This window comes from Passer domesticus, chromosome 11, assembly GCF_036417665.1.
Source record: "Passer domesticus isolate bPasDom1 chromosome 11, bPasDom1.hap1, whole genome shotgun sequence".
NCBI classification, from domain to species: domain Eukaryota; kingdom Metazoa; phylum Chordata; class Aves; order Passeriformes; family Passeridae; genus Passer; species Passer domesticus.
In genome coordinates, this window is record NC_087484.1 from 21,735,382 (window position 1) to 21,754,002 (window position 18,621).

The 18,621-nt window shown below is 44.3% G+C and overlaps 1 protein-coding gene across 5 annotated transcripts; it reads left to right on the plus strand.

Moving 5' to 3' along the window:
- The first annotated feature begins 22 nt into the window (after positions 1 to 22).
- PASK (PAS domain containing serine/threonine kinase) lies at positions 23 to 18,287 on the plus strand. 5 transcript variants are annotated; one of them, XM_064435740.1, is made up of 17 exons: positions 23 to 155; positions 963 to 1,158; positions 1,817 to 2,046; positions 3,117 to 3,287; positions 4,575 to 4,715; positions 5,298 to 5,432; positions 6,087 to 6,371; positions 6,730 to 6,829; positions 8,324 to 8,498; positions 11,001 to 11,869; positions 12,511 to 12,692; positions 12,944 to 13,111; positions 13,889 to 14,014; positions 14,621 to 14,755; positions 16,079 to 16,278; positions 17,504 to 17,637; positions 17,870 to 18,287. In XM_064435740.1, the coding sequence occupies exons 2-17, from the start codon at positions 1,005 to 1,007 to the stop codon at positions 18,031 to 18,033; spliced, it is 3,369 nt and encodes a 1,122-aa protein (XP_064291810.1). In that variant the 5' UTR covers positions 23 to 155; positions 963 to 1,004; the 3' UTR covers positions 18,034 to 18,287. The 5 variants fall into 5 exon arrangements, 3 of the variants coding, with proteins under 3 accessions (XP_064291810.1, XP_064291812.1, XP_064291811.1); XM_064435742.1 differs by having other exon boundaries at positions 1,856 to 2,046; XM_064435741.1 differs by lacking the exon at positions 23 to 155 and adding an exon at positions 443 to 585.
- The last annotated feature ends 334 nt before the right edge of the window (positions 18,288 to 18,621 follow it).

Consider the following 18,621-nt stretch of genomic DNA (forward strand, 5'->3'; position numbering starts at 1 on the left):
GAGGCGGCAGGGAGTTGCGCCCCTCCGCCGGCGCCTGGAGCCGGACGCGTTACGCGCTGCTCTCGGTCCCATCATCCCGCCTAGAAACCCTTGGGACGAACAGCTGTCCCCCTGCGGAAGGGCTTTACACCCGCAGCCTCCCGCCCCCGGAGCAGGTGGGCCGCGCTGCCTCGCGGAGCGCGGGCACGGCGTGTGGCGGCGGCGGCGGGGAAGGGGACGGGGACGGGGACGGGGAGGCCGGCGGGACCAACGACCGGCCGGGCCCGCGGGCTGATTTGCCTCCTCCCGCGCTCGTGCCCCATTTGCTGCTCCCCGTGCCGCTCCCACAGCGCCTGTGCTCATTGGCGCCGTGGCTGCCCGGTCCCGCCCGCCTCCCCTGCGCGCCTGTGGCGGCCGCCCTGAGGGGCCGCGGCCGTCACCGGAGCGACCCGACCCGACCGCTCCCGTCCTGTCCCGTCTTTTCCTGTCCCCTCCTGTCCCAGACTTCCCGTCCTGTCCTGTCCTGTCCCGTCCCCGAGCCGCGGGCCCGGCCGGCTCCCCGGGTGTGAGGGCGGCTGCGCTGCACTTGCCGATTCAGAACTGCCAGTGAGTTTCCGAGTTACCCAAAGGTTGTGGTGTCAAAGCCAGCAGAAAGAGGGGAGGGAGCTGGGCAGCGCTGACAGAAGGAGATGCGGCGGTGGATCCTGTCGGTCGCCGTGTCCTGCAGAAGCCGCTGGGTTGGAAGGGGCCCAGAAGGATCGCAGAATCCAGATTTTCCGTGGATAGTCCAGAGGGATGGAGCCCTCACCCGGGCGGGGTGCTTGTCCAGCTCTGTGCTAACCACACAGACCGAGCACAGAGCAGGACGCTCAGGGATGAGCGTTTTGCTGTCACTTGCAGGCTTGTGGATGGCAAGGCATCATCACCTGCCAGCGTCGGTCCCTGCTGCGGGCCTGACTCCGTGTCCTTTCATTCTCTTGCAGGTGGTGGTGGCTCCCTAGGCGTGGCTGGTGACCAGTGTGATCATGGCTTACAGCCCCTCTGAAGGGGCCCTACTGTCTCCATCAGTCCTTACTCACCTGAATGACCCTGATCTGCTGAGCAGATCCTTCCCCTGGGGCAGCAGGAGCAGGAGGAGTCGTCTCTCAGGGCTCTGTCGGCTTGGAGCATCACTGCCTGGTGAGCACTCTGAGCTCCCACGAAGCTTTTGGGCAGTTTCAGATCTTCCCCTTCCTCAAACCTAGAGATAACAGCAATATGGATCTGCCGGGATGCACTTGTTCAGTGAGCACCTGAGCCAGGGATTGCTGCAGGCTGGGAGAGCTCATAGGGAAAACATTACTGGATAGGTGCTCCCAGAACCTTTGAAAATTGTTGTGCAATCACTTGGCATGTTGTAGCCTAGGACAGTGGTGTGGACACAGGTATTTCAGTGTCACATGCTGTGAACAGTTAATTAAGTGGCTTCCAGCTAATGCAGTTTTTAGTAAGAGCTTAAGCACTTAGTGCAATTATTTAATGACTGTTTCTTTTTTAATTAGAGATATTTCAAAACATTTAAAAAACTGCTAAGTAAAAAATAAAAGTTAACTAGTCTGGTTAAAACTTTTGAATGTTGGCAAGTGGTATGGACTAAGCTTATGTGTTCCAGATTCAAAAAGACAAATTTATTAGAAAAGTTTCTGCTTTCTTTAGTTTCACTGATTTTATTTTCTTTAAAAATCTAGAAGCATGTATTTTGGGATTACTTGACAGTTGCTGCCAGCTTTTTTTTTCTTTAATTCATTCCTTTGATACTCCTGTTACAGCAACACTGCTGACCTTTATGTTTTCACAGGGGAGAAGTGCACCTCTTACTGTTTGTCTTCTCTGACAGCTCGTAACATTTGTACCAGCAGAACTGGTAACCCGTGGGCTCGGTGGGATTCTGCCTCTCTCTCTGCTTCCCCTGGAAGCTCTTGCTCCTTTTTGCACGGCCCAGCTGGGGAGGAATCCAGCCAGCACCTCCCAGCTGCTGCACGCAACCCAAACCGAGCCGTCTTCACCGTGGATGCCAGCACAACAGAGGTACCTGCAGCACAACCTGCAGCACCCAGCTGCCCAGAGGGGCTGCAGGCTGTGTGACAGCAGGCTGAAATCACTGTTTTTCTCTTGTGTGTCTGCAGGAAATCAGTGCCATGAAGGCAGTTTGTAGTCTGCTCCAGCTCAGTAGTCTTCTAAAGGCTGATGGGTTTGTTTCCATGGCAGGTTGTAGTTAGTAAAACACACACAATAACAGCAGAAGCAAGGATGTGTTGAGGCTTTTCTCACACAGGCCAGGGAGTTGTGGACTCCCTATTCCTGGAAATGTTCTAGGCCAGGCTGGATAAGGCTTGGAGCAACCTGGGCTGGTGGAAGGTGTCCCTGCCCACAGCAGGGGGGTGGAAGTGGATGATCTTTGAGGTCCTGTCCTACCCAAACCATTCTGGGATTCAATGGTTCTGTAAGAATGCAGCTGTGGAGTGACATGAGGGAAGAAAGGAAGAGCAGAATGTGCTTCAAGCCTTCTCTCTGTGAAGTACCAGCCCTGAAACGTGTTTGTGGTGGCACAAGATTCCTTTATCTGCCCCAGTAAACATTTCATTTGCATTGGGAGGGAAAGAATTTCTCTGTTCCTGTCTGAGAAGAACCTAAAAATGGGTTCTGACACCTGTAAAGAGCTGTGCTATGTTTTATCTTGAGCTGAGAGTTTAGTTTGATGACACTGAGCCCCAACTTGCTCCATTGCACAGGATCCAATGTGAGTGGTGTGATCACTGCACACCTCTGAGCTTGGATGCAGTTTTGTGGCTCCCTGGGCTTTGCTTGCAAATGAAACTTTGTAGTTTTGCCTCCATGGGTGTCATTGTTTACAGTTAAAAGAAAGCAGGAAACCTAAAAGGAAAGCAGTGGCTCAAAACCTCCTAACCAAAAAGATGTGTGGGCAAGGGATGTCCTAGAATAAGAACCTATAATGAACTCAGAATTGTAAAAAACCATTTTATTTCCACCAAGAGAAAGGGATATTACAACACATTAAAGCAACAACCTGAGAAGACGATGAGCTCTTAAAACATTTTATTCTTTGTTTAGGTTTGTTTTTTTCTGTTCTTTTCTAGATCCTAGTGGCCAATGACCAAGCTTGCAAGTTGCTTGGGTGCAGTAGCCAGGAACTCATTGGTCAAAAGCTGTCCCACTTGATATCCAAATCTGGCCAAGAGGCTTGGGAAGCAGTGGGTGAGGAGTACCTGGAAACTTCTGAATGTTCATCAGTGGTTTCTGGAGCTGTGGTATGTGAAATGTTCAAGGAAATATTCTCCACCACATAAAGTGGTTTTGTAGGCTTTGGTTTGGGGTTTGTTTTTTTTTTTTTTTACATTTTCTACATAATTTCCTGATATATTTAACTCTGTGGTCATTTGGCAATTGTGTCATTTGCAGGAGTGTTTGGTTTAAAAGTTTGCAGGTGTGGGAATTCAAAGGGCAAAAGATGATTCAAAGGGACACCCATGAGAACCTTGCAGCTGTCAACACATGGAGTCACTGTGACATGATCAAATCAGAACTTAAAGGACATTAGATTTTTTAATGAAAAAAATCTATTGTGGAAAATGTCCCAAATGTCTGGTCCTTAAAAATATATTTTAAATTATCTTTAGATTGTGCATATTATAAAGGTTGAAGCCATTGAAATGCTGTGAAATGTCTGTGTCAAAACAGCATAGTTAGTGCAAAAGAGTGGAATTTATTTTTGCCTAGAATGGGGTTATTTATAAGAGAGCTGCATGAGAAAATCTCCATGTTATTTTCTTTTGCTGCTGTTGTGAGTTGTCACTAGAGAGTCCTTGGAAAATGAGCTCATATCCTTTCTGGTGTGTTATTTTTGAACTGAAACTGTTGGTATCTCAGAGCCTTATCTTCCTGAATCCTCAGTTGGATATGGTGTGGGGGCAAAGATCTAAGTTTGATTCAGTGAGAATTAAAATTAAATGTCTCACAGAGGCATTTAATCTAAGCTGTTCCAAATACTTTATAGGATTCAGTGTGTAAGTCATAAACCCATTCTGTCAAGATAATATAAAAATTATAAAAGGTTTGGGATGAGCCTTGCAGGCTATGAGATAAACAAACATTTTCTGATCTAGAAGAATTTCCTCCCAAAAGAAATTAAACTGCTGTTTTTGCAGCAGAAAGTAAGGACTGTGTTACTAATGGGGAGTGTTCATTAGCACCATGGGACATCCCTTAAATAGGACATTTCTGAGAGGCACTTCACACTGCATGCAAGGTGTTAGAGTGGTACATTTATTATTCTGAAGTCTTTATGCCTTTAGACTTCCTGAGGCGAGGAGAGGTGGTACAAAAGTAGCAACATTTTGTGTCTTATTCAGACATTTTAATCTCTGTATTAAAACTCTTTGTGTTCCCATAAAATACTAGTAAGTAGTCAAGAAATGGTGTTTTTCTGATAATGATAGGGAGGTATCTTGGCTCAGTTTCTTACTCCTGTTTGAAATTTGTTCTAAGTGACCACAGTCTTAGTAAGTCATGTCTCCATTTCTGAATCTGGTGGGAAGGTGGATGTTCTTGGCCACCTCAATGAGAAGATCCCTGTCTCAGTCTGGCTGAGGCAAATAAGAAGCAAGGACAGCCAGCGTTGTGTGGTTGTGCTGGAACCAGTGGAGAGACTTTCAGCTCGTGTCTCCTTCACAGCTGAGGTAAGTGTTTTCCTAACAACCAAACCAGATTGCCATTTGTGAGAGTTTGTGTGGGAGTGAAAGGTGTCTGAAAGGCAGCAGGCACAGGTTGCTGTTTGTGAACATGGAGTGTGTCCATGGCAGGGCCTGAAAGCAGGGCTGTGCATGCAGGGGCTGTGCATGCAGGGGCTGTGCATGGGTCTCTGGTGAGGCTCACCCTGATGTGTTTGATAACCCACACAGAAATGCACTCTCTCTCCTCAGAGGACATCTTACCTTGAGCAGTGCTGGTTTGGCAGGGGGTTGGTACTTTGGGATATGGATGTCCTTGTGAAGGGATGATCTGGCTGAGGAACAGTTCTGTGAGGAGCACTGGACACCTCTGCCTCTCTCCTGGGCAAAGGGCAGGCTCCCTGCACAGTGATATGGGAATTTTTTTTTATGCTGGGTCTGCTTTTACTGAGTGAGTTGTGTCCACCAAAGGACAGCAGAATGAAATTTCCTGCCACTGCTTAGGTAACTGCAGAAACCATTGTCAAAGCATTGAGTGGACTGTGGCTAAAATGTTAACATTTTAACAATCCTCTAAATTTTCCTCCCCAGGGAAAAATTACATCCTGTGATCTCCTTTATGCTCATCTCCATGGCTACCCAACATTGGAAACAGTAGTTGGACTCCACATAAAGGACCTGATTCCTTCTGTGCAGATCCCTCCTCTAGGCAAAAAAATCCCAAAGGTATAGTACAAGCACCAGCCTCATTCTTCCACAGCCTTCCCATCTGCAGTGCATGCTCTTTCCTCCTTACATAACAGAAGAAAGCCTTTTCAGAGAGAAGCCTGATTCCCCTGGAAAGGGTGGGCTGCCTTTTTGTGGAGCTGCTGTCTGAAGAGTTCCTAACCTGGATGAGACCATGCCCTGACCTCTCACTGGAATCTGCCCTGGTCAAAGACAGCTTTCTCCAGTCCTAGCTTTGTGAGACACCGTGCTCTCTCTGTAAGGTTTTTAAGAGTCCTTTTAATTCTTTAGCCCATTTCAATCATGTCTATCTGAGGAGTGAAAGAATACCCAGGTCTTGGAAATGCCATGAAAATGGGCAGATAGGGAGTTGAAGGAGGCCTTCTTATTAATGCCTAATTTGTTGAAAAGCTGCAACATAGACTGATCTTCATCTTCAGGATATTTATTCAGTATTTCAACACTGGATTCCAAATCCTTAAAAAGCCAGATGTTGTTCATTTTGATACTCACAAGATTGGCTCCTTTTCTTTTCCTGCTCCTTTTTTTGAGAATTCCCATGTCATTTTATATGAACAATGCAATAAACCCAGAACATCTGGTTAGAGGTTTTCTGTTTGACTTTTGCTTGGTTGGGATTTTTTCTTTGCTCAGACCCTCAGGATCCAGCGAGCTGCAGGCCGATGCAGAGAGGGCACCATGTTTCCTCTCAGTTTAAAGCTGGAAGTCAGCCACGTGGAGCAGGAGCAAGCAGTGCAGGAAGATGAGATTCCACAGGCAGAAGGCTCTCTCCCAAGCTATCAGTACTCTGCTACAGTTGTGGTTTTCTCCACCATCAGTGGCCTGATCACTGTCCAGTCAGATGGAATCATCTGTGGCATCACGGATAGTTTTGCTTTAATGCTCTTTGGCTATGAGAAGAAAGAGCTGTTGGGAAAGGTAAGATAAGTTCATATCCTCCCAGAAGACTGATACATGTGGCAGCATACCCACTGGAATTGTGAAGCTGTTTTACACTCCTTGCCATCCCAAAACCTCTGTGTTCCACATGTTTATTGAGTGAGGTGTGGGATGCAAATTCCCATGCTGGAATTGCTGAGACTTGCAGTGCTGAAGAGCTGCTATGGATTTCATGTGGTCCAAAGCAAGCTGCACAGTCCTGTGTTCTCCATTGGTCATGTGGATCACTTTTGCCTGGCTGTCCATGAGAATCAGGCTCACAGACAGAGATTGTCAGCATTTGCCCCCACCCTGTGAGAGTTGGCCTAGCTTTATAAGGTTTTGTTCTTTGTTTTAGAACATTACATTCCTGATCCCTGGTTTCTATAACAACATGAAAAGATGCAGTGGCTGCTCTTTGCCTTTACCTCCTCTGGATGATCCCACAGGGACAGAAGGTGAGTGCCTTTTGGCAGGTGTCAGTGCCTGCCATACAGCTGGCTCTGGCTGCTGCAACCAAGGGGAAACAGCAGAACAAGAGGTTCACCCACAAAAAAGAAAACATTATTCATAAAAGCAATGCCCATCCATGCAGTTTTTAAATCAGGTTTCCACTATAACCTCAGGTAAAGAGAATTGTTCACCTAAGATGGAGCTTCTCTCTTCGTTGCCAAGAAGATAAAACTGAATATCCAATTTGGAAATTACAGTGAGAACAGAGAATACTTTGTACTTAACAAGCACTTCCCTTCCCTTCCTCCCTTCCCTCCCTTCCCTGCTAGGACTCTGTGGTATTTTAAAATGTGTGAAATACAGCTTTTGTGACTGTATTGCAGCAGAGCTGTAGCTACTTAGGATTAATATTTTAAGGGAAAAATCTAATATTCTGACTTGGCTTGTGCTGCTGGCTAATAGTCAGTGTTATGGTTGCTGTATTTCAATCAGGGAGGCATCACTTATTCCTCTGATGCAGTTTGCATCAGATTTTACCAAAATGTTACTTCTCTGAACACAGCATGAATAAAGAGAAGCAAAGAAGCCTCATGTTTCCATATCTGTCTTTTCCAGCCAGCTCTGCCCAAAACAGAGAACACCAGCAAGTTCATGCTTTCATCCATATCACATTTTAGGCTGGTTTTGTCTCTTTTTTTTTTCCCTATTTTTTTTCTCTTTGCTTAGAAATGCAGGTCTGTGCTGAAACCAATGCACCCACTGGAACAGAGAAGAGTTAATAGTGTACAATTTCTTAGGTAGTTCTTTGATGAAATGGTGTCCCTAATCTAGGAGTAGTTCAGTTCTTCAGTGAGGAAGCATTGTTGGCACTCAGCTGTTACTAATTAAACATTGTTCTAGATTCAAATCTAGATTTGTTCACTCATTACCTTCTTCTGCTGCAGTAATACTTGGTTTACTTCATCTTCCAAACTCATCTTTTTCTTCTGATCTGTTATCACTGGGGAAGGAAAGAACTTCCTCTCCTCCCAAACATGTTTAGACTCTTTTTATCTTACAGTTTCAGTGAGTTACATAAATCCAGTCCAAACCTTTCCACTACATGGGTTTGGAATGGGCTGTATATGTGTAGTTTGAGCTTTTTTTTAATGCTGCTGCTGTATGATCATTTTAATTTCAGTCTCTTTACATTATTGGCATTTTTTAGGCCTCTGAACTTGAAGTAGCTAATGTGTGATACCAATATCTGCCCAAGAGCTTTGCTAGAAAAGCAAATTTTGGCAGCCCTGAAACATGTAGATTCCTGCATGTGGTGATTTCTCAAAGTAGAGTGGAATGCTTGTATTTTGACTGTTTTGCCTCAATCAAGCCTTTTATACTCAATTCCTTAGGAAAGAGACAAACCAAGGCAGCTCCAAGTTTATTTTTAATCGCTGTAGCCTCCAAAGCCTAAATATACGAGTTTAAATTGGTGTGGTTTTGTTTCCTGTTTGGTACAGAGAGCAGCTTCTTGGCTGCATCTTTAGCACACCTTCTGTCAAGAGATGAAGAGCAGAAATTGGAGCAACAACACAAAGATGACAAATTAATACATGATGAGAATAAACAAAAGAATTGGACCAGTTTCTTTCCTCCTCCCTCACCTCCTGAAGCAGCATCCACCCCCAATAACAGGTAGGCATTTCACAGACTGCATATTCACTTGGGAAAATGAAGAGCTGTGATGGCAATCACCAGCAAAAGCTGATTTTTTCACCTGTTTGATGTCTGTGGGAAGGTGTAGCAAGAGCCTTCCATGCTTTGCTGTCTTTAGAATCTGCGTGCTGTTTGCAAGACAGGCTGAGCTGTCCCTGCCTTACACTTTTATTTATATCTGCACAAGCTACCATTGTAAAGGTACAGAAATTGCAGCTCTAAAGGGGACCAAATGTTTCATCCAGACTAAGGAAGGTAATTAGGCTGTATTTTCACTAATCATGAATAGTGGATGTTTATCTCCTTCCAGCTGGTGTTGCACTGCAGTCAGGTTACCTGGAGGGAATTCTAAGTGTTATTCCTCTGGTTAACTGTCAGGTCATCCATTAAAACAGGGTACCGTGTTCCTGAAGTCCTGCCATTTTTTCTGGTACATTTCCATATCTTTTTCTTGTTACAATGTCATAAATTCTGTAGAAGTACATATGTGATGCTCATGGCCTACCTTAAGTCAAATTTTAAGCCTTCCACATTAACAATTCTAGCTACAACTCTGCTACAGTTGTGGTTTTCTCCACCACAGTAAATATTTACTATCCATTCAAAGTACAGACTATTACAGCACAGATCTTGCTGCTTTTTAAAGAGGCTGATAGTGTCATTTTTTTGTGTATGATATCTCTCATATCACACTTGTAAGTAAGGACTGTAAGTGCTCTGCTTCATTGTTTTTCCATGCTGCATTTTTACTAATGGAAATGTTTGCAAAATCCCTTGTGTCCTGGATGGATTATTAAAGGTACAGTTCTGCATTTATTTATTTCTCATGTATTTATATGAATTCTATAAAGCCATATTAAACTTTTATATTTTCCCTGTTAGAGATTTTTGAACATGGTATCATTCTGGAAATCAATGAGTATATTAAGCAAACACTTTAGGTGGATAAAAAGGTTTGAAATGTGGTCATTTTAAAATTCATCACACGAGTGACCTGATGTAGATATTCTGCATACTTCCTAAACAGTTCCATTATTAATGGCCTAACATAAAACTAATTGATTTAGTCTACAATATTACAGGTAGCTGGGCAATAGCTGTTTTTTCAGGGCTTGGGTTTCTGTCACAGCATATCTCCAAACCCTGATGCATGGAGACATCCATCTCCTGTTGGACAGACAAGGGAACTTCTGTTTTTAAGACTGGGAGCATCCTGCTGAGGCCTGAGCACCAAATTGACTTACAAGATGAATCTTGAGCATGATGTTATTAGTACCATCAAGGTTCTTTAGTTAAAAATAGATTATCAAAACATTTCTATTAGTTGTTCTTAATGCCAGATCTGCTGTTGTAGAGACATTTGTCTAACCTTGTGTAAGGTATATTAAGAAATTGTCCCAACAGATATGTCTGGAGGCTTGTTAGTAGAATATTTTAGGCAAAATCCTCTCAGCCTGGCCCTGGCTGGTTGGGAAGTGGGCCATCAGACCCAGATGTTTTCTGCACAAAAAGTCATTTGGACTGTTTGATTTGGGCCTATAAAGCTGGACCCCTTTTTTGGGCAAACTTGGAGACCTCACCTACAAGTGGATGCACTGCATGGAATTTTCCCAATTGCTGGGAAGGGTTCTCCAGGTCCTCACTGAAAAAAGGTGCTCCCCAGCAATTGCAGACTCTGGATGATGGTATTTAGGCAATTGCTGATGGATCTTTCTCAATCACTTTTCTTTCTCCTGTAGTAATGATTAGATGCATCACCTTGCTTATTTTTGCTTGTTGCTAAAGCTGAGTGGGTAATAACCTTATTGTTTTATCAAATGTATCTTTTTGTTCTGTGTTGCCTCAATATTAATAGTAAAATAAGACAATTCTTTACATTGGTGTCAGTGCCCATTCCATCACCCCCATCAGCTGGCAAAACACCTGCCATGGGGATTAGGTGTTTTTTTTTGTGGTGGTAAATGGTTTATGATTTATATTTAGAAATTAAGCTAGAGAAGGAAATTATCCATAGGGAAAGAGTGCCATTTGAGTGTACCTGCTCTTCTTTGGTAAATTTGTCAGGATTTTGGATGCCTGTGCCAACAGCTTTCTGCCTTTTGCTTTTTAACTTGAAATAAATCTATTGGTCCAGGTTTTAAACAGTGACCATATTTAAATGGGTATTATACAGTAGGACAGTTTTCTTATTTTGTAATCATGATGTTGCTGATAACTTTGAGTCTTTGCACTGAGGACAGCCTTGCTACAGATGGGCTCTGAGCCTTATCCCAAAGGCTGGCTTGACACAATCAGAGCAGTGGCACAGTGCAGAACAGTGGAAACTTCAGGATCAAATAATTCTCAAAAGATCTCTCTGCAAGGCTCCCTCACACACCACCTGACTCACAACAGTGGGATTTAGGTCACAACTTGGAGACTGCAGAGAGAAGCTGTCACAGTGCAGGATGTCCTGCAGTAACCCTTGCCTGTTTGTTCCAGACTGGAGGACAAGCTAAAGGCAGCAGCCTGTGACCCAGTGAAGCTGCCTTCTGAAGGCACCTGGAACTCACCTGGAACACCAACAGTGGATGAGCCATGGCCTGGGACAGCTCTGAACTGCAGACAAGACTTGAAAAGCCACATGGTTCCAGGGCAGGTGTCAAAAACAAACTCCATGTGTGATGCAAAACATTCCAGCCTGGAGCATATTGCTGTTGACAGCTGCCTGCTAAATGATCCTTCTACCTTCTTTGCATGTGAAAGAAAAACTGGCTGTGATGTTTGCTCAGGAAATAAACCAGGCTGCAGTGCTTCTGCACCAGGAGCTGCCACAACCTCTGAAAATGTGAAAGAATCTGAACTGAACTGTATTTGCTCTGCTCTTGAGGTACTGGGGCTGAATGCTGGTGTCAAGGGGAACTCACACAGTTCTTTAGGTGTTACTGCAGCTCTTGTAGGAGGATGCTGCTCTGATGCAGAAGACTCCAATGTGCTAATTGGGACCAACTGTGCCTTTCCCACTCATCAGGGAAAGCAGCTGCTGAGTGGTGCTGCCACAGAAGCTGATTCTGGATGGCTGGCCTCCAGAAGGCATTTACAAAACCCTGAGGAATGCTCCAAAGCATTTCCTGAGAAACCTGAAACCCTTGCAGAAACTGTGGGGGACAGCTCCAACAGAAATCCCCTGCAAAGCAAAGGAAGGCCTGAAGAACACTGTCACTTCCTCAGGCAGCAAAATATGGAGATCAAAGTAACATCCACCCCAGTGAAACAAGGAGGCAGGCTGAATCCAGCAGCTCCTTTGGCCTGGGAGATTCTGGAAGGCAGCTACACTGGGAATTGCTGTCACAGAGATGGTTCACAATTCAGTAAGTGAAACCTTGTCCCCATCCCAAACTCTTATTGGGGTGCTCCTTTTCACCCACAGTTTTGCAGAATGCAGACAGTTCTGGTTAGAAAGGTCACAGTGGAGAGGAAGGAAGAAGCATCTAGAAGAAAAAAGAATGGTATTTAAGTCTAACCAGGGGTTATCAGAAAAGGAGGTGGTATCAAATACAAAGTTGGTAAGAAATTAATCCCCTAATACTCTCAAAACACAACTAAAAAGTGTGAACCTGACAACTTTTTCTGAACAGAAAACACAAACTTCTGTTTTACTCCAGTAAAACTGTAAATTGCATTAAAATTGTGTAATGGAATTTGCTTCATTCACTCCTTCAGCTGCATTCCATGGCTTGTTGAATAAAATCCATGTTTTTATGTAATCTAGAATACCAGTGTGAAATGAATAACCACAATTGGACACTGACAGGTCTCTGCTGGAGGCAGCTGATAGGTACCTCTAGAACAGCTGTGCTGCTGTCAGCCCCTCTGAAGATTCTTTACTGAGCACTTCCCCAAATTATGCACTTTTTGTCAAGAGCTCTCAATTTTGTCCTAAAACACCTGTGGTCTTGTTCAACACTAAAGTTACATTCTGGAATTTTCATTTCCTCACCTCTTTCCCCAGGCATACTCTTCGAGGTGAAATGTGCAGAGCTGCAGGATCCCCCTGTGCTTTTCTGTGTCTGGGTGCTGAAAGACATTTCACAGAGCCAAAAAGAAGCTGTAGCAAAGACTCAGCATTTGCTTGCCAGCCTGGCAAACTCTTCCCAGTCTGTTGCTGATCTTTCTACTAAAAGTCTTGGAGAAGTAAGAAATCCTACCTTTGAATATTGAGCATTTCTCTCTTTGTTTGACTGCTAAGCTGAAGCTAAAGTCAAAAAGATTTTCAAATTAATGACATGAGTTGGTGGGGTGGATGTTACTGTTTCTTTTTTTTTCCCCTACTCTCATTTTATCTATTCATGCAGATGTTCTTTTCAGTATTTATTATTTTTATAACTGTGATTCTGTGGCTAGTCATTTTGTGCTGTTATTGTAACCCATATATCTGTACTTAGGCCATCAGATCAGCTTCACTTTTCAACAATTCCCAAAGAGCTGAAGATCTTGAAGGATTAAGAGCATGTGAAGGAGAATATGCAAAAAATTACAGCACTCTCAATCTTATTGGCAAAGGCTCTTTTGGCTTTGTCTGGAGTGCCAGGAGCAAGAAAGATCAGCAGGAGGTGAAGTATTTCTTGTTGCTCTATTGCAATAATAATTCAGGATGAAAACTGAAAGGTTAGAGCATTCATTTTCTGTTAACATTATACTGTCAAAAGCTTCTCTTTGGTAGTTTGGGGTTTTGCTTCATTTAAACAGAAATCTGTAGTGGAAACAGGGTAGCACAACATTTGCATTGATGTGGTGTATAAATGTTACCTGAGACAACAGGTGCAGAATGAGTTAATTAACTAATTAATGCAGATAATTGAACCTGTTGAAAGAAGTAGACAGTTATCTTAACAGAATTATAGGTTTTAGTCTTCTGTTACTAAAGAGAATGGCAAACCTCAAAATCTGTATTGTGCCATGACTCAAGAATGGGGAGTAGATGTGTTGAGATGATGGCACCTCCTCTTTCTCAGGAGAAGTATTCTTTTTCAGGAGTATCTTTTCCAGGAGAAGTATTTTGGGTGCTCAGAGGGCAAGTTCTGGTGTTTCTCTTGTTGGATGTTTAGTGCTCTTTCCCTCCACTGCACCCATGTGCTGTAACTGGTTGATAAGAGAGCTGGCTTGCCAAAGCCTTTGGAATTGAGAGCAGCAATAAATATATTCCATTTATGTGTATCATTTGGCTTCTAGGACTAAATTAATTTAAACACATCCAAATATACTTAAGCTATTCACATCACATGGGGTCACTTCTATGCCTCTAGTAATGTGAGGCACTAACAGATTTCCTGGAAATTAACTTAGCTGACACTCCAAGCCAGATGATGCTGAATGCTGTTGTCTTGTAGGTTATTGTGAAGTTCATCTGGAAGGAGAGGGTGCTGGAGGACTGCTGGGTGGATGATCCTGACCTGGGGAGGGTCACTCAGGAAATTGCAATCCTTCAGAAGCTGCAGCACCCCAGCATCATTAAGGTACAGTGGCTGGGAATTGATGCAGTTTGCACTGCCCCAGGTGGTTTGGTTGCATCCTGGGTGTCTGGTGTTCCTCTTCAGGAGTGAAGTGTCCTGAACTGAATCTGTCCTTTCAGGAGAGAAAGGAACCTGTTCATCCTGCTTTGTTTAGGAGGGTGGGTCACAGCAGATTGTTGCTTGCTTCCACACTTTTACCCCAAATTGATCTGAAGATGGGATTCGTAACAGAAAAAAAAGCTATTTCAAGATGAGATGCATATCTTGGAAGTGTGTTGTCACATCTGAACATGTACCAGTTCAGTAAATAATCTGGACACATCTTGTTTCACACTCTTTGTTTTGAGGTTGCTGGTTTTGGTTTTGGAGTTGTTGTTTTCTTGGTTGGTTGGTTGGGTTTTTTGCTTCAGAAAGAGAATTCCTCTCAGATTTAATTCTGCTCCCAGTTTTAATGCTGTAGTCTTTTCAAGAAACATTTGTGCTCAGTGAAATGAGACTTTAAAAATGATTTTGTACACCAATTAAATCTCCAAGAGGAGAACAGTCTTTGTTTAAAAAAGGCCATTTTTGAGGATGAAGCACATGATTAAACAGGTCTTTTATTTATAGGTGCTGGATGTATTTGAAAATGATTGCTTCTTCCAGCTGGTGATGGAGAAGCATGGATCTGGTCTGGACCTCTTTACATTTATTGATAATCAGCCCAACTTGGATGAACCATTAGCAAGTTATATATTCAGACAGGTGAGAGCAGAATTGCTCCATGCAGGTGAGAATTGGTTAATGTAAGAACCAGCATTCTGTTCCACTTAATGCTGGCTGATAACTGGCACTGGAGTTGTGCTCAATACTTGCAGAACCTTTCCCCCCCCATTCTGTAGGGCTGATTGAAATGCTGCCTGCAGAAACCTTGGTAAGGATTACTTAGAAACAACAAAAAAGCCTTTCCAGGACCTTCCTGCCTGTGAGGGTTTCCCGTGGAGCCATGGCCCCTCAGCTGTTAGCAGGAAAACTCACAGAAGCTGCCCCAACCCTGCAAAAAGCCACACTTTCACTTACTTCAGTGCTTAGTTTAGATTGGTTACAGCAGTAAAGGGCTCTGCTCTTTAAATCAAGAAACTATATTGGATTTTAAAGTGGTATAATGCAAAGTAACTCAGGGTAGTTTCCATGAGCCAGGAGCTTGCCTGAGGGCTGAATTGTCCTTTGTTTAGTGAGTTAGCCACAGCAGCAGTCCCCAGGTAATTTCTCCTCACGAATTTTGGAGTAAATTCTTGCTCTAGGGTATGCAGGAATTGCTGTGTGTGTGGTAACCCCCCCCAAAACCTTTGCTGTGCCCACCCTGCCCTCACCTGGGGTGCTGAAGGAAGATGGAAGCCAAAGGTGTCCCTTTAGCCTTGTGATGGATCAGCCCTTTCCTTAACCCAGCCTGGGGTTTGTAAGGCTGAATTGTTCCCTCAGATCTGCACTGCATTTCTCTGCAGAGGCAGATTTATATTAAAAATAGAAACTTTTCTCCCTCAGCCATCTGCTTTTCTTGTTAAAAACATTGTAGGAGTCAGGATCATCTCCAAGGTGATATCAGTCTCATATTATCCTTAATTATGGCATTAAAGCATGAATCGTGCAGGAGAAAGAATGGGGTTTAGGAGTGACTATGTTATTTATACCAAACTTGGCTCTCAAATGCTTTGTCATCCTGCAGCATGGAAGGCACACAGTGATACCCTTCTGGAGAAACCAAAGGACCCTCCAAATGAAGCTGGGATAAAAATAGAGTAACTTGCAGGATTGTAGCAGCGAGCTCCAATGCTCTCAATCACATCCTGACTGCAGCATCCCCTCCTCCTGCACATCTGTGAGATGAAAGCAGCAAAGGCTCTTTAAAGTGTCTGCAGCAATGGTGACAGGCAGGCCTGAGGCCATTTCAGTTTCCATCATTAGGATGTATATCTTGTTTAGGCAGTGTCAAAACAAGCCAAAATATGGCTCTGGGAAAGCTGTGATGCTGCATCAATTATTCAGGGACTCTGTGTAGTAACACCCAGTTCCTTCTGTCTCTTCCAGCTTGTATCAGCTGTTGGGTACCTCCACTGCAGGAACATCCTTCACAGAGATATCAAGGATGAAAATATTGTCATTGCTGAAGATTTCACAATTAAATTAGTGGATTTTGGTTCGGCTGCCTACCTGGAACCTGGGAAATTATTTTATACCTTCTGTGGGACAATTGAATACTGCTCACCAGAAGTGCTGTCTGGCAAACCGTATGTCACTCTCTGAAAAGTCATTTTTGTGCCATCACACCAAAAATAACCCTTGTGGGCAGGGCTGGAACACAAGCCAAGCTGCTGTGCCATTGGAGTGCTGCTAGAGCATCCAACCACAGGAAATGCAGCCAGATTTAAGGCACTGCAGTGCCAGAAATCACTGTGAAGGTCTGAGTGCATACAAAGTAGGGCACTCTAGTAACAGAAATCAAATTGTAAAAGCTTGAATATATTCAAAGGTGTTTCTAAAACTGTTGTCAGGATCTCTCTAGCAAAAGCCGCTTTTTCAGAGGTGGAGTAAGCAGGTATTGCTGTTGATTGCACCTTCTCCTTGCATGTCTGTGCTTTGTATCCTCCCACTCTCATCCTCTCTGTTCTCTTTTCTACGTGCTCCCCTCTATTTGAATTTTTGCAGTTTGATCCCTGTTCATCTCCCCACTGATTTTCGTGCTCTTTGGGACTCCAGGATTCTTCCCTTGCAGCTTCTCTCGCTGCTGTTTTGGATATGCTGCCTAAATCTTGGCTCTCCTCCCTCTTCTCTCCCTCTCCAAGCGCTCTGTACCTGGCAGCTGGTGCTCCACAATAAAGCTCCCCACCACAGGGGTGGCACTGCTGTAAATGCACGAGCCTGGAGGGATCTTGCTCCTCCTTCACAGCTGTTTCCATGGGTCCTCCTCCTAAAGCAGTGTTGGGAGAAGCAATGCAAGGAGGAGAGGAAATTCCTGCTGGGAATGAGATGAAAGGTGAAGCAAGCAGCTCTGCCCTGGGAGTTCCACCTCTTAATGTGAAGGAACTGGCATGATTTCTCAGATGGAATTGAGACAGTTAACAGTTTTTTCCAAATAACTTTTGTTTTGAAAGGGCTGGGAGGATGTGTTTGCTCTTGCAGTTAAATATTTACTTGACAGTTTTGGCTGCTGATGAAGAAGGTGAGGGGTAAGTTCTTGTCACCAGCTTAGGTATGTGGAAGTCTGGGTGCATGTTACACCTCATACTCATCAGCAGAAACTGGTTGGCTGTTCTGTGCTTGCTTTTATTTCCTGGAGCAGGATAATGCAGACTCCTCAAACACATGAGAACCTTCTTAGAATTCCCACAAACTTCCTATGTTAAAATAAAAATTGGAAGCAAGGGCTTTCAAGGCTGTTTTTTTCTTTTCACTTTCTTTAGCATACAGCTCTGTAGTTGCAATCTGAGTTGAAGCAAGCTTATCTCTGCACAGGTACCATGGCCCTGAGCTGGAGATGTGGTCACTTGGCATCACCCTTTACACCCTGGTGCTTGGGGAGAATCCCTTCTGTGAGCTGGAGGAGGCCTTGGCAGCTGTCCTGAGTCCTCCTCGCCCCGTGTCTGAAGGTGAGCTCTTCCCATTTGCTTTTCAAAAGGAGCAGATCTCCTGGGAAAGTATGAGCAGTGTTTTTTCACCCAAAATAAAGGGGAAGACTGAAAAAATGCTCCCATATGTGTTCTGTGACGATGTGGGAAGCTGCTCAGTGCAGCTTTTTTGGGGGGATTTGTCCTTCTTTGACATAGACTGTGTCTCTCATTCCCAACCTGCCTGAACTCCAGCCTGTGCTGTCTCTGCCAGGGCTCATGGATCTGCTGGCCGGGCTCCTGCACCCCGTCCCAGAGCAGCGCACGACCCTGGCCAGGCTGGCAGAGCATCCCTGGCTGCGCCAGCCCGTGAACCTGGCACATTACACCTGGCACGAGGTGTTTGCCTCTGCTGAGCCAGCTGACACCTCGCTCTGAAGGCTTCTTCAGCGAGGGATGACTTAGAAAACTCTGCAGCAGGATAGGTCCCATTGCAAGGTTACCTGCTGCTACCCACATAGACTCAGGTTATTACTGTTCTTACCCAGGGCATGTTTCAAAGATGTGAGGCGAAGATTTTAATGCTGTTTAAATTGCTCATAACTTGGGAAATATTTTTATTGCCTGGTTTTACTTTTTATACGTAGTTTATATATTTTTCTGAAAAGTGAATGAATAAATGAGTAATAACATGTCTGTTGGTTTTCTGGAATATGTGTGCACAAAGGAGACTCAAAACCAGACAGGTAATCACATGGTTTGGGTGGGAGGGCTGGGTTGGTAGTGTAGTTCTCTTTAGTATCTGAGTCTGGCCTATATTCAGGAAAACAGTCCTCAGTTTTGATGAGACAGATAGTGGGAAGAAAAAATAGATTCAATAAAGAGAACTTGGTCGAGACATGGGTAGCAGGAACATTTTGGGGTACAGGCCAGCCGGGGCCAGGCTGCTTGGGAGGAAATGCTGGGGAAAGGCAACAGCTTTGGACTCTGCTATCTCAAACAACGCGCCCTCACTGCGTTCTGTAG

Coding starts and splice junctions, on each gene's coding strand:
- PASK (XM_064435740.1), top strand. CDS start 1,005: ATGGCTTACAGCCCCTCTGAAGGGGCCCTACTGTCTCCATCAGTCCTT. Junction 1,159..1,816: donor GCTTGGAGCATCACTGCCTG/GTGAGCACTCTG, acceptor ATGTTTTCACAG/GGGAGAAGTGCACCTCTTAC. Junction 3,288..4,574: donor CAGTGGTTTCTGGAGCTGTG/GTATGTGAAATG, acceptor TCTGGTGGGAAG/GTGGATGTTCTTGGCCACCT.